At 38.9% G+C, this 15039-nt stretch overlaps 2 protein-coding genes across 3 annotated transcripts; both read left to right on the plus strand.

The window, feature by feature from the left end:
• The first annotated feature begins 399 nt into the window (after nucleotides 1-399).
• Nucleotides 400-2086, plus strand: ccdc103 (coiled-coil domain containing 103). Its single transcript, XM_044100143.1, has 3 exons — nucleotides 400-680; nucleotides 1190-1337; nucleotides 1862-2086. The coding sequence occupies exons 2-3, from the start codon at nucleotides 1198-1200 to the stop codon at nucleotides 1962-1964; spliced, it is 243 nt and encodes an 80-aa protein (XP_043956078.1). The 5' UTR covers nucleotides 400-680; nucleotides 1190-1197; the 3' UTR covers nucleotides 1965-2086.
• A 132-nt stretch (nucleotides 2087-2218) lies between these two features.
• On the plus strand, nucleotides 2219-12508 carry abi3a (ABI family, member 3a). 2 transcript variants are annotated; one of them, XM_044100140.1, is made up of 12 exons: nucleotides 2219-3137; nucleotides 3678-3850; nucleotides 4695-4865; nucleotides 6346-6522; nucleotides 8159-8217; nucleotides 8322-8375; nucleotides 9284-9660; nucleotides 10596-10730; nucleotides 10936-11070; nucleotides 11659-11814; nucleotides 11979-12107; nucleotides 12188-12508. In XM_044100140.1, the coding sequence occupies exons 2-12, from the start codon at nucleotides 3719-3721 to the stop codon at nucleotides 12349-12351; spliced, it is 1689 nt and encodes a 562-aa protein (XP_043956075.1). In that variant the 5' UTR covers nucleotides 2219-3137; nucleotides 3678-3718; the 3' UTR covers nucleotides 12352-12508. The 2 variants fall into 2 exon arrangements, with proteins under 2 accessions (XP_043956075.1, XP_043956076.1); XM_044100141.1 differs by lacking the exons at nucleotides 10936-11070; nucleotides 11659-11814.
• The last annotated feature ends 2531 nt before the right edge of the window (nucleotides 12509-15039 follow it).

Here is a 15039-nt window from a genome sequence, read left to right on the forward strand (position 1 = left end):
CAACAATGATTTCAGTTTGCCCAGGGATGGTTTTGGTCCAGATATTCTGGTTTCCTCTTTAGACTGTAAAACATCCAGGTTGGGTTAACTGCTGGTTTAGCAAAGTTCAGTGTCTCTGATTCCATCTGAGATCTGCACAAAATCTGACCATCTTTTAAAAATTTTACTTAATTTAATAATAAATACAAACATTGGACATGACAATGATGAATGTAGAGTCTCCTTCTCCACATATCAAATCACAGAAAATCAAAATATGAGTGTTTTATTGAAGAAATTGAACGTCCAAAATTCATTTACGCAGAATCAGGGTTTTCCCGCCAGTTCTCTGTGTTGTAGTTCTTTTCAACCACCAGATGGCAGCAAAGACCACAGCAGTAGAAAACAAGCGTCGCCATGGAGACGTTTTGTTGATTCCGAGCTGAAACTCAACTGAACACGGAGGAACTGCTCCAGGATTAGTTCACTGCTCTGTTTCAGAGAAAGTATTTCATAACTTCTAAATCTGTTATTCAATCGTTCCACTTCTGTGAACCGACAGGTACTGATTCGACCCAGTTCTGGTCAGATCAGCTAAACCCTGATACATAATTTTTAGCTTGCACATGCGTACTAGCATCCTCTTTAAGTTGGGAGTTTAGCCGACGTACGTCTCTCTTCTCTTTAGTGCGTTTTTCAAGGTAAGTTTTCATTTTTCAGTCCGAATTGATTCACTTCTTCTTTCACGTCTGTAAATATTGATTAAGAAAATTGTTATAACAAAATATAAAGCTTGAAAAAATTATCAGGTGAAATCATGTTTTTTCTTGCCACTGAAATAATAATAGATATAATTCATTAGATATAATTGTACATAACAGATTAACAAGCAATTACAGTATATATGAGCTGTGAATATAATACTATATTGTTACTATATTTCCATTCTGTTCTACATTATGACTTCCTGACGTAAAATTGGATAAGTGTTGATTTAATAACAGGTAATTGATCTTTTCAGTTATGCATGAACTTCACTGTAATAGATAAAATAATAAACACTAGTGTAATTTTTATTTAATTGTTAATTCCTCTTATATTTACAGAAATTAAATGCTTTAAAGCGTGAAATGTGGTCATCCATCCGCTGAACTTTCTTGTGTTTTCGCATTAGTTTCTGCCTGAACTAATGGAGCTCCTGTTCGTCCAGGTGCAGTGATGTCACAGAACGACATCATTGATTTTTCTGCGTTGGAGAAGGAGCTCAAGGCTGCGGTTGAGTCTGAAAGCAAATACCAGCGGGAAAACCAAGCGAAGCTGAGGGCCGTGAGCCAGGGAGTGGATTACGATCAGTTCAGGTGGATCATCAGGAAGGTTTAGGTCTGGCAGAGAAGATCCAGGAGGGTCTGAGGCGGGATATCAGCAGGAATATGAAGAGTTTCTGATTTCTTAAAGATTCATGGGTCAGTTTATTCTCCTGAAAGCTTGATGGATCCCTGGAAGTATTCCTGGAATCACTTCCTAAATCTTTTCCAAGAGTTCAGAGTTCAGGGAACTTCAAGAGACTTTAAAACATCCCATGATATAACATGACATTTATTTAAATCTAAAATACTCCAGGATGTAAGAAAAACATTTACATTTCTATTGAGGGCTCCTTGGAATGCTTTATGGGAATATATGAGAAAGTTCCATGTTGTCCAGGATGTTTTACAGTCATAAGCAGGATAATTTCCCAAATGTTTATTGGATGAGTTCCAGGTAGCTCCTCTATGAAAGTAACACCAGGATGTTCGGTGATGTCTCCTGGATCTTCCAAGCTGTAATAATTTATACATTTTTGGTGTTTCCAGGTTAATGACGTGTTTTTTTTTTCTGTCAGAGGTCTGGTTCTGACCTCTCACCTGAAGCCTCTGGACAAGAAGGACAGAGACGGAGCTCCACGGAAACAACCATGGAACCCTGTAGCTCCTGGAAACACGTGATGGAGCATCACTCCAGGCGGCACAGAGCAATCTCCGTCCAGTATTAACTCTGTGGTGTGATCCTGCTGTTGGTTCATTTAGGTTAAGAAAATGTATCTCTTTATTAAACACCAAGAACTCCAGATGTTATCTCACAGTTTCTCCTTGAATGTTTCTAATAAACTTCTCATTTTAAAATCCCGTTTTTTGGATTTTTCACAGAGGTTCTTCTGAATATTTCTTCAACCATGCAGAGTAGGCCAGTAGGGGGCACTGCAGCAGTCGCTTCTGGTGTTTGGTATCCCTCAGTGATTAAAGCAGCTTCAGTTTAACTCTAGGCTCTCCCTACAGCTGAGAGAGTTGAGTGTCTGGAAACTCTGAAGGCAGTTGGGTAACCAAAGTGATTCTGATGTTGCTTAGGACATAAGAGTAGCTAATCAGGTGAAGGTGCCTCTGAGAGGCCTTTGGGTAAATCTCAGTGGTTCAGGTATCTGATTGAGATTCAGGGTATCTCTTTGAGGAGTTCAGGTATCTCTGAGGGCCCTCTGAGTCAGGGAGAGGTTTTTCTGAAGGGGTTTTGGTAGATTTGAGGAGGATTCAGCTATCTCTCAGGGGTGTTGGGTATCTCTCCAATTTGGTTCAGGTAACTCAGAATGTTTCAGGTAATTTGGGAGAAGGTGTTTCTCAAAAGGATTTGCATTTCAGGTATCTTTTAGGGAAGTTCTGGTTTCTTTTAGAGCGATTCTGGTCTTCAGTCTAATGAGACTACATGTATCTGAAGGGGTTATACCTCCGTCATCTGACGAGGACCATCTTTTAGGAATGTGTAGGTTTTTTAAAGGAGGCTTTAAATATCTGAGGGTGATTAGAGGAAGTGAACGAAAAGAAAGTCTCCCTGATGCTTCTGATGACTCAATTTGTTTCTTTGAGTTGATGAGGAACAGGAAGTGGTTCAAACGGAGCAGGTTCACACCGAGCGCTAAAAACGCACGGAGGAGCACTCACTCTGACCGATTTCTGCAAGCTCATACTTGGTGCTTTGGGTCTTTCTGGTTGCTGTGAGGAGTGAGTGGTCTGTCTAACAGAGAGGATCTCTGGCTGCAGCAGTAGAGGAAACTTGGAGCTGCAGAGTGAAGTTTGTCAGAAACAGGAGGACCTTCATCTCTTCATCACTCTGTTTCTCTCTGGCTTCTGGTGAGTCTCTGATCAATTACAGCTTCAAAAATAACTGTTGGAATGAAACAGAAGATCTGGCAAAGATCCACAACCCCCTTCTGGTTCTGTTGGACTCTTTCAAGATAATTGTATGTTGAGTTAGAAACAGTGACGGCAGATGAGATTATTTCTGACAAATTTAACTGATTCTGCTGGAAAGTTACTTGTATTTGTGTAAGAACTCTAAATAACCCGGTTTTAAACTCAGATCAACCTTTTGAAGAGCTAAAATAAGTCTTGGAATGAAGTAAATGAGGTGGCAGAGTGTTGCCGCATATAGACGACAGACTCAGCTCTCAGATAGACTTCTGGGTGAAGTAGTTCCTGAATGTGGTCAAATCAGCAGCTAGTGTTCCTCAAACAGAAACAGATCTAACCAACACTGGTAACAGAGGCTGTCTAACAATCAGCTGGTTCTGCTGGTTCCCACCAGCTGATGGTTCAGAACAAAGTCCAGTTTTCCTGCACCCATTGAGCTGTGGTTCTGAGTGGGTTCAGCCTGTCTCTGTCTCCCTGCAGATCAAACCAGCTGATTTCTGTGGACTATCGATTCTGGGATCATGAAGGACCAAAACTATAAGGACGAGGTGACGAAGATTCTGGAGGAAGCTCCAAGCGCCAGGAAAGCTCTGCAGGAAAACTATCAAAACCTGCTCAACGTGGCCGATTACTGCTACAACACCTACACCCAGGTTGGTACCGTTACTGCCACCATTAAAGCTCCAGAACATCTAAATACCGGCTGCTGAAACCAACTGGTCATAACCTCTCTGTACAGCTGGTCTTTGGTTAGAAATTGTGTTAGAGGCTCTGAAGACTACAAATATGTGCTATTAGAGCAGATTTTCCTGAGCTTTCAAACATTGCAAATTGCATTGTGATAATTTTGCTTAATGATCATAATTCCAAAACATTTTGGAACCAAACTGAAGAATAATTCTAAATAATACCTTTAGATCCCAGTTCTTGATATCATATAAACTTTTATTTTATTATTTTTTCCCTCTATCTTAAATTACAATCACATTCGGTTACAAATTTAGCATATTTTTATTATCACTCGATTGTTTATAGAATCATTTCAGTTTGTTTATAGTGCCATTATCTTTCATTATAAATGTCTCAAGTAATTCTGCCCAGAGTTCAGTTTATTATTGGGTTTTTATTTGGTTGTATGGTTTATTTTCTGGGTTTTTTGGTTCTCACATCTTTTTAAATGCCATTGTGTGTTCTTTCTGTGTGCTAAGCCAAGCTAATTTGTATCTTAGTTTTGAGCATTGACAAACAAACCAACACTTTTATTTTCAGTCTTTGTGTCAAGCTAGACTAACTGTTTTCTTTGTTTTCAGTCTTTGTTTTAATGTAGGCTAATTGTTTTTTAGTTTTCAGTCTTTGTCTTAAGCTTTCCTTTCAATCTTTGAGCAAAGCTAAGCTCACTGTTTGTTTTTTGTCATTGTTCTAAGTTGAGCTAACTTTTCACTTTGTTTTTAGTGTTTGGGCTGAGTTAGACCAATATTTCTCTGGTGTTTCTAACAGTCAGGTGAAAACAGCAAGAAGGCTTTGGAGGAAACTAAAAACTTTACCACCCAATCATTAGCCAGTGTTGCGTATCAGATCAGCACTCTGGCTAACAGCGTCCTGAGTCTGCTAGATGCTCAGACCAATCAGCTTCGCAAGATGGAGTCCTCCATAAATCTGATTGGTCAGGTGAGTAGAAACCTCTCAATTAAAACACATTATATTTTTTAACAGTCTCAGGGTATTGATAGAATATTTTATCATGGAGTTATTTTGTTTAGTTTATAAAAGGTGTGGACCCGCAAATTAAACATATTTAGAGATATTCTTACAAATTAGACATTTTGAAAATTTATTATATGTTATTGTGAAATGTTCTCACTAAGTGCATTTTGAAAATTTATTATATGTTATTGTGAAATGTTCTCACTAAGTGCATCAGTAGACGGATTCTGTCCCTCCGGTTGGACTGATTGAGGTTGGAATGAGGTTCAGGGTCCTCCCAGTCATGAGGCTGTTTACAGGGACAGCCGGAGCGACCAGGGTCTGAATGGATGGATGAATGGAGCCTCTGTTTGCTGCTTCCTTATTGTTTTCTGATCTGCTCAGAGCTCTGCTGTGATTTAAGGAGCTGTCCAGAAGCATCCATGATCCAGACCAGAACCATTCTGTGAATGACGGTGTTAAACATCAGGGGGTGCTTTGGAAAGAAGAGCAGTGAATGGAAAAAAACCCTCTGAAGATGTTTTCTTCTCAGACGTTCACATAAATCTGATCATTTTCTTTTTGTTGTCCTGAGATTTTGGTATACAACACCCAGCTGGATCTTTCTGATAAATGTTTATCTTAAACTGAAAGTTAGTCTCTTGTTCAGACTCTTAGCAAAATATCTTCCTGGCTGGTTACAATATCGTCACTCTTTTCTAACTTCTTTCTTTATGACCTTTTTAAAGAAAAATCTGAAAAATGTACTGCCCTTCTGTCATTACTTCATGTTAGGAAAATCATGATGCATAACCTTTGCCATAAGCTGAGGCTTAACTCTGAGGTTAGGTCACAAAGTTGCCCAACAGACAAGTTTCAAGGTAGCTACCCTGGTTAGCTTACTCTCGTCTTGGTATCAATGTTCCTGTGGTCTAATTCAGTGAGTGGCTGTTAGTCTGAACCTCCCACCCTTACCATGAGGCAAATTTAACAACTGACACCTCACATGGGATGAAGCCCTGCATCAAGGAGGCATTGCAGGAGGCAATGAGAAGACCCAAGTGGAGACTCTCAGGAGGGACTACTCCCCTTCTAACCTGGGAAAACCTTGGCAAGTCTGGGTTCCTTTCAGGACCGTTAACCTCCGCGATCCTCCATGATCTTGACTGGGATGGACAAATGGGTTTTCATTAATTTTCTGACAATGTATCAGCTTCTCGGAGGGAAGGTATCTTTTGCTATGACCTCTTTTGTTGTGACTGCTTCCTTAAAACGAAGGTCAGACTAAACTTCCTGATGAAGTTTTATCACTTCAGCTTTTCAAATTCGTGTCTACAATTAGTCAAACTTTGAAGGGAAAGTTCAATAGTACCAGAAGTAGCTCCTCTCCAGAGTTAAGACTGACCCTCTCGAGTTATGGTTGTAGTTCAGGATATTCTCACAGTCTCTAATTGCTTTTCCACAGACCATAGAAATGCATAAAGAGAAAGTTGCACGGAGGGAAATAGGTGCCTTCACAGCAGTCAGACGAGTTCCTCGCAACCATAAGATCATCCCTCCAACTGGCACGCAGACCCGGCCATCATACAGCCGCCGATCAATCAACTACCAGCAGCTGGATGAGATCGGCCATGGCATTAAGGTAGCACTCTCCTTCACAGTTTAATGTTTTTGTTTGACCTAGGGCAGCTCTTTTAGAGGAGGTTAGCTTAAATCTTATTGTCTTAGATAAATAACTATAGGGCAAGAGGGTTAGTCCAATTTAGTCTGGTTGATGGGAATCAGCATTCTGGTTATTAAAAGATACACAAAGCAACATTTACACCCAAAAAGAAGCAGCTGAAAGCAGAAGTGAAGCATCGTTAGTTGCAAACAGCAAACTAACAGGAAGTCTCTTCTGCACAGAAGCAGAATTAATGCTGCAAAAAAGTTTCCTTTCCAGACTTCAAGTGACACTAGTTCTCTGTACAAATGTTTCTGTTTTATTTTAAAAATTAACAAACAGTGTCAAAACAATGCAGCAGCAAAACTGATACAGCTTAAATATCTCAGTAAAGATCCACCAGTCAGTTTTCTTCCAGTAGACCTGAGTAAAACCAGTTTTTACAAAAAAACCAAGAAAAATTTATATCAGGTGAACAATATTTTCTCAAGGAGATTGACTGAAAGACCTGACCCAGGACCTTTGGTGGCTTTTCTTTCCGTTTCAGTTCAGTTCCAAAAAGTTGAAACCAACCATTCAGGAGTGGCATTGTCACTGCACCATTGTTCTGCTACAATTTTTGAGCTATTTACCTTAACCTAAAAACTTTGCTTTGCCTAGTTCTAGGCCACCCTCATCCATTAAAGCTGCCAGATTTTTAAAAACAAAAGCAAATCGAGAAACAAGGTTTCTCAATTTTAATCAGAGAAGCAAGAGTCCAGCAAAAGAAGACATTACAAAATATTTTAAAACTCAAATTATTTTTAGAACACAGTTTAACAGTTAAGATCAAAATTGAAATCTAAGCTTCTATATTGGATTGCGGGGGTGACACTGCTAAAATAAAACATGTTATCAATTCTTTATAGCTTCCAAAAATCTTATTGGACTTGAATTTTGTGCAATAAGACTGGACAACAATCTTATTGCACAAAACATATTTCCAGAAAGATATTCTGGCTTTTTAAAGGCAATAATTCCTTAATATTGATGAAATAGTACTAGTTCTGCTGACTGACTATTTCTCTTGTAACATTGGTAAAATGTTGTTATAAGTTGTGAGATGCTGAGTTTTAAGATGGATCAGTTTTCTCTGCAGTTCACAACAAAAAAAGACAAAGCTCTTAACTAAAATTCCCCCCACACACACGCACACACACACGTACACACACACGCATACACACACACACACAAACACACACATATGCACGGTTGTGTATCTTCATGAGGACTCAATAAACCCCCTGCTTTGTGAGGACACCAACCTAGACTTTAACTAACACTGATTAATTTAGTAGAAAACACACACAGACAGCCCTGTTAGCACCAACATCCACCTCTACACAGTGTCTGTCCCTGTGATGTCCACGGGGTCTGAATGTCCCGCTGGACCTCACCGAAACAGGCAGACACACACACACACACACACACACACACACACACACACACACACCCTGAGCTGAGGCTCTTTGTTGGCCGTGGGAAAATGTTTGGAGAGACTAATTAGAGCTGATGAAAGCTGAGGGCTCCATTCATGTTCACCCTGCTCTGTGTTTGCACCCCCTCGTCCCTGCAGGTCTCTGGGAAACAGCCGGAGAAAACGGGAACGATCCGGAAACATGGAGCCTCCATCAGGTCTGCTTCTTCTCTGCTGAGCTTCTGTACTCAGCAGTTTCTTGTTTTTGCAGCAAAGACTCACACAGGAAGTCTGACTGCGGTTTCATGTGCGTCTGTTTCAGGTCCAATAAAGCTCCTGAGCCAGTTCAGTGCCCAGTGGCTCCCCCTGCTGGAGGGTAAGAGCCAAATTCATGTCTCAGGCTGATCAGGTGTGCTGGGTTGAGAAAATTGTTTCTTTTAATTTTTCATTTCAATACAAGTAAAACTCCTTTGGTATGTAAAAAAATAAATAAATAATTACCATAAATCATACTGACTATTGAGAAAAATAAAGTCTTATTTTTTGGTGATAATGCTGATTTTTCTTCAAATATAAAGATAATTGCAATCTTTTTTTATTAGTTTCAAATAATTACATTTTATAGGATAACTTTCTCACAGAAATTGCAGTCAGATAATATAAAATAAAATGGCCTACAAATATTATAATTAAAAAAATGCCTTCTGAGTAATTAACAACCATTTTATCCATCTTTAGGTCTAAGACTGAAATTTAATTTTAGCATGTAAGAGAGAGATTTATTTTATTTCCCCTCATATTTTTAAGATCTTCAGCTAAAATTTGCATTTTTTGGGTTTGAAACTTAAAGTTTATTTGAGGTTCATTAGTTTTAGACATGTAGTAGACACCTATAATTTGGGATGTTGGGATGAAGAAAATCAATAAAAACAAAAAATTTTTATTGACTTATTAGAGCAAAATCTCCATTAATATAAAGAAACAAGTATGAACCAATCAGTGATCTTTGAGGTATTCCACAAGTTACATTTCATCACCTTCCTGGCCCCAAGTCAACTTTTTTTTTTTTTTTTGCCAAAAAGGAGACGGTGATTTTATAGATAAAATCACATTAGACAAAATAAATAAATAAAACCTAATCATGCTATTCTTTTAGGAAGGTATTAATCCCAAATGTAGTCTTCCCTGATGTCAGTTTCCTTCTGGTAGCTATTAAACAATTAACCAATCAGTTATCATTTTCATCTGACTCACTTATTTAATCAACATTATTCTTCCTCTCAGGTCCAGCTTTGGGAAACCTGTAGCTCCGCCCACCATCCCCCCCATTGGCCAGGCTCCACCTGACTGTGACATCCTCACCAGTTTGCTGGATGAAGCTCCACTTCCTCCTCCTCTCCCTGACGAGGCGTTGCCTCAGAGTGGGGACGTCATCTCCGGCCTGCCCCCTCCTCCTCCGCCTCCTGATTCCTCAGGACTGATGGTGGCTCCAACGGCTCCTCCGCCTCCTCCTCCGCCTCCTGGCCCCTCAGGAGTTGTGATCAATCAAAGTGCTCCTCCTCCTCCACCACCTCCTCCTCCTCCTCCTTCTTCTTCTGGGGTTGTGATCAATCACAGCGCTCCTGCTCCTCCTCCAATCGCGCCGCTCACCTTAGAAACAGGTGATGAAAACAAACTGAATCATCAAAGCCAAAATTTAAATATAAAAACAAGCCATATTAGTCAAATAAACACAATAGGGATCTCTGTTGTATTTTTTTTTTTTTTTTTTTTGATCAGACGTCATAATTGTTTTGTTTTTTTTCTTCCGGCCATTTCTCCATTCCTGTTATAGGTTTTAGGTAAAATAATGTTTCCACCATGTTGGTATTTTTTAAATGTCATATTATAAAATTAAATATTTAATTAGCTATCTAAATATTTGAGTTGCACTGTAAATGGTTATCTCAAAACTAAATCTTTTGTTTAGAAACTAAATATTTTACACTGAGATAAATATTTAGTTAGCAAGCTAAACATTAGACCTCAAACTAAATAATTAGCTTCAGAAAGGGATAAAAAAAATTTTTTCTCAAATATACAAACTAATTTCTCTGCTCTGACAGTAATTAGAGGCCTTTACAGATTTCAGTGTGAGGCCTAAAGTCTTTGTGTTTCTGACAAAAGAGTGGCGCTTTGGGCTCTCCATCAGTTACCATAGCAACCAGTGGCTCACTCTAACAATTCAACACTTACTACTTACTACTATTATTATTACTGATTTTACTTTAATTCACGTTGGTGTTTTATGTATTCTGTACTTTGATGCCCCCTGCAGGTTTAAAATATTGTTTTTTTCAAATTATTAAAATTTCAAAATAATCAGAGTTTAGAGCTGTACTCGTTCCAATATTACAAGAAATGAATGCTAATATTACTGTCAAGTAATTATTAAAAATAAATTATCCTAATCCTGATTTTATTAATTTAGTTATGGTTTTATGAAACAACTGAGCGTCTTCATCTGATCTGAGCTGATTTTTGTCTTTGTGGATTAAACAAAAAAAAAGTCGGTGTGTGACATCACAATGACATCATCTCTATTATCTTTCCTCAGTGGTGGAGGAGAACAGCCTGCCGCCTCCTTCCCCTCCCCCTCCCTCTGATAATAATGGCTTCCCACCATTATCCAATGATGGCTCACATTTTCTGGCCCCGCCCCCACCACCTCCACCTCCCCAGGAAGGAGACGGTAATACCATTTTTTTGTTGTTTAAATTTTTTTTAAATTGTGTCCTTTTTAAGCAGTAACCAGACAGGAAGTCGGGGAAAGACAATCAGCAAAGTTCCCAAAGTGGGGAATCGAACCCCCAACTCGACAATCCTCAGTTGTTTCACTTTCTGCTTCTTCTTTGCTGCTTATTTGCAGTTTTTACTTCTTCTGTGGTGTATTTCAGTGACCCTCACATCTCGGAGGAGTCGCCGCCGGCGCTCGCCTCCGACCACTCGCTCTGTCTCTCTGAGGGTCCGCTCGGGCCCCGCCTCTCGCTGCCGCTACACTCGCTCTCTCTTCTTGCCTGCAGTCCAGTCATGTAAGCTACTGTCGTCCAATAAAAACTCAGGAGAGGCTGACGATGGATCGGTGATTAGTTTTAAGATCTTCAGTTAAATAATTCAGTTGTAGTTCTCAACGGTGTTGGGTTATATTCCTGGAGTGGCCGAAGTTGGAGGACATTTTAGGAAAATGCCCATCATGTGACCCATGTCACATCTTAACCATGGATATTCAGATGTTTATGAATGGTCCAGATACTGATTAAAACTTCAGATGTCGGTGAAGAGTTCAGAATGTTCAGATGCTAATGAACAGTTCAGAATGTTCAGATGCTAATGAACAGTTCAGTGTGGTTAATTATTAGTGAACAGTTTAAAACATTCAGATGTCTATGAACAGTTCTGAATGATGTTCAAAGGTGATGAACAGTTCATAAAGTTCAGATGTGGATGAATAATTGACATGTTAATGAACAGTTCCTAAGGTTCAGATCTGAATGAACAGTTCAGAATGTTCAGATGTTGGTGAACAGATCAGAATATCCATATGAACAGTTCATGGCGGTTTCAGGCCAGATGTTGGCTCCTGGTTCTCTGAACTGACTCGGCTTCTCTCTCTCTGTCAGTCAGGATTCCCCCTCCTCCTTCCTATCCTCCCCCTCATGCCCCTCCGAAGCCCATCGCCTCTTCGTCCTCCTCTTCCTCTTCCCCCTTCCCCCTGCTCTCTCGCTCTTCCTCCGCCTCCCCTCGGCTCTGCTTACCTGCTCGTCTTGAACACCTGGGTAAGGAACCAGTAGTGGTGGTGCTGCTGTAGATGTAGCACAGCTCACTATAGAAGAGCAATCTGTGGCAGTGCTACTCATATCTGAGTGTGTAGTACAGATGTACTACACACACAGACATGTAGCATAGCGCTGCTCTGTTGATGGTTCCTGTACTCTCACAGATCTTCAGATCTTAGCCCCGCCCCCTCCTCTTCCATTGGATGATATTGGAGAATTTGATGACATCATGCCCCCCCTTCCTCCTCCAGTGGACTATGACATCAATGCTCCCCCAGACTACCTGGAGAAAGGTGCCACTACCCGCCCCACCATGTTGCTGCACTGTTAGAGTGAGATGTTACTTATGATACACTTCCTGTTTTTGTCCTAGTGGTGGCGCTGTATGCTTATGAGGCCTCCAAGCCTGACGACCTCCCTCTAACTGAGGGGGACATCATTTACGTGTTGCGTCGCCATGACGACGGCTGGTGTGAGGGCGTCTGTAATGGCCGGCAGGGCTTCTTTCCTGAAAACTACGTCCAGGCATGTGACTAGATGAAGCCACGCCCCTTCTCTGTTGCTATGGAGATGCTTATTTTTCTGTTTTACTCATCAAAGCAAGTTATAGAGAAACATTATTATTCCATCTGTAAGTAGGTAATTAATATTTGTCTGAGTGTAAATAACAGAAATAAAAGTTTATTACCAGAAAGCTCTCGGGTGGTTCTGTCTGTTTTGTGTTCTGACCATCAGAGGGCGCTGTTTCCTCTCTTTTCTGACTGCAAAACAATTACCAACATAGAAAAAAAAAAGATTTTTCAAAGCCATGAGAAATTATGGTCCCAGTTCAGGATATATTTTTAAAAAATCACTAAAATACAATAAAATATAAATTTCTTAATCATTGATTTTTAACTTTATTATCATAAAATTTAATCTTTTTTTTCTTTTTTTTGCAATGGATTACTAGGGGCAAGTTTAGAAAAAAATGTTAATTATGAGAATAAAGTCATGATATTGCCAAAAAAAGTCATTAAATATTACATATCGCAAGAAAAACGTTATATGAAAATAAATCCACAATATTATGAGAATGGAGTCATATGAGAGTAAGTCATAATAATACAAGAATAAAGTCACTATTACCAAAATAGCTAATAATACTATAAGAATAATGTTATGTATGACAAAAAGTTTGTCATATAAAATATAATAAAAAACTTTTTTGATAAAAAAAGTCATATGACAAAAAGTCTTACAAATATGAGAATAAAATCATGATAATATAAGAATAAAGTAAAATATTAAGAAAATGATGTCATAATATTTGTAGAATGAAGTAATAATTTTATTATCGTACATAAATTAAAATGAGGAATAATGATCATATTGTGATGTTACACTTTAGTATAAATTTTACATATATACAGATACTGTTATAATACATTAAACATAGTTTGCTAAACTGTGATTTTACATGATTATGTTTCTGATTGGCTGCCAGTCAGATTTATGAAGCTGCTAGCACTGAAAAATGGAAAAGTTTCTGTCAAAACTTAAGAAATCCTGGTGAACTAAAACCAGAAGGCATGAGGCAACATTTATGCTAACCAAATATAAAAATCATTGAATAATGAATAAAAGTAAGAAAAAACATTCTAAAAGTTAATATTTCTTTACATATATTGAGGAATTGTCTGTTGTTTTGCATTGGGATTCCCCACAGAGAAGCTGATGCTGCCAGGGGGTAAAAGTGTGACGTTTGATTGGACAACAGGCAGGTATGACATATTTAATGAGGACAAATGTTCAGTCCCTTTATGCCAGCAGCTGTTTCACTCTGAGTGGTTTTTGTTTTTGATTTTCTAGTTTTAACCACAAAAATCTCAAATCTGTTCCGTAAAGGTGACTCAATCAGTTCTGCTGAATTCTATATAAATTCTGGTGAGTTGCATAAAACAATGCTTTTCATTTCATTATTCTCAAGGGAGTTTCACCCCTTTTTTACTTTTTCTTTTCTGCTTGCAGGTTTCCTTCCTGCAGCTGCTGCAGCATTGCAACATGACAATTTCACTTCCTTTAATTGAGCAAAGTGAGTCAGGGCGACCAGAAGGAGCTGGTTTTCATGTCATCATGGATTCTGACTCAGTTCTGGAGTGTTAAGAGGCTCAAAACACATAAATCAGTGAGAAGAAACAAGTTCTTATGCTTTTTTCACAGTAAAAATTAGCTTTTCGTCTGTCTTCTCTCTCTCTCAGGTTCATTACCAAATTAAATCCATAAAAATTGTTAATCCATCAAATCCCAGATTCAGACATGTTGGTTTCATGGTTCTCTTCAGGTTTCTGTGGCTCCATTCAGTCTGTGGAAGAATATGACTTTCTCGCGAACTAGAAAACGAAAGGAACCAAACCTAGAAAGTGACATGAAAACCAAAAGCTTGAAACCAGTCGGGCAACCAATTCTTTGTTCTAACAGGAGCATCATGGTTTAAAATCAAAGGTCGGCCTGTGAAAGCTGGAGCTCTGAATCAGGGGATCTCCAAAACCACAGCCCTGTGGGTGTTTCCATGGTGACCAAGGTCCACTGACACACGGGACAATTCTGACCAAAGTAATGAAATCTGAAAACACCAACACAGAATTTATCCACGTCAGAACAGAACCAAGGAACAGGAGGAATGTTCAAATGTTCAGATGTTCATTAACAGTCCAGAACATTCACAAACAGTTCAGAATGTGAAAACATTCATGAACAGTTCTTAAAGTTCAGATGTTGATGAACAATTAAAAAAATCCATGTGCCGAGGAACAGTTCAGATGTTCATAAACAGTTCTCTATGTTCAAATTTGAACGAACAGTTCAGGAAATCCAGATGTGGACGAACATTTCAGAATGTTCAGAAGTTTAGGAGCAATTCAGAATGTTAATATGTTGATAAAAAGTTCAGAACGTTCATGTTAATGAACATTCCATATATTAAGTATTTATTCATGTTAATAAATAGTTAATAAATGTTCAGACAATTGAACATTCTGTTAATGAACAGTTCATAAAGTTGATGAACAGTTCAGAATGTGTTGGGGAATGAAAAAGTGGCAAATAACAAAAACAGATCATAACAGCTAACATCACATCTTACCAAACCCGGAATTTAGGACAGAAAGACACACACACACCCACACACACACACACACACACACACACACACACACACACACACACACACACACACACACACAC

This window comes from Gambusia affinis, linkage group LG19, assembly GCF_019740435.1.
Source record: "Gambusia affinis linkage group LG19, SWU_Gaff_1.0, whole genome shotgun sequence".
Taxonomy (NCBI): Eukaryota; Metazoa; Chordata; class Actinopteri; order Cyprinodontiformes; family Poeciliidae; genus Gambusia; species Gambusia affinis.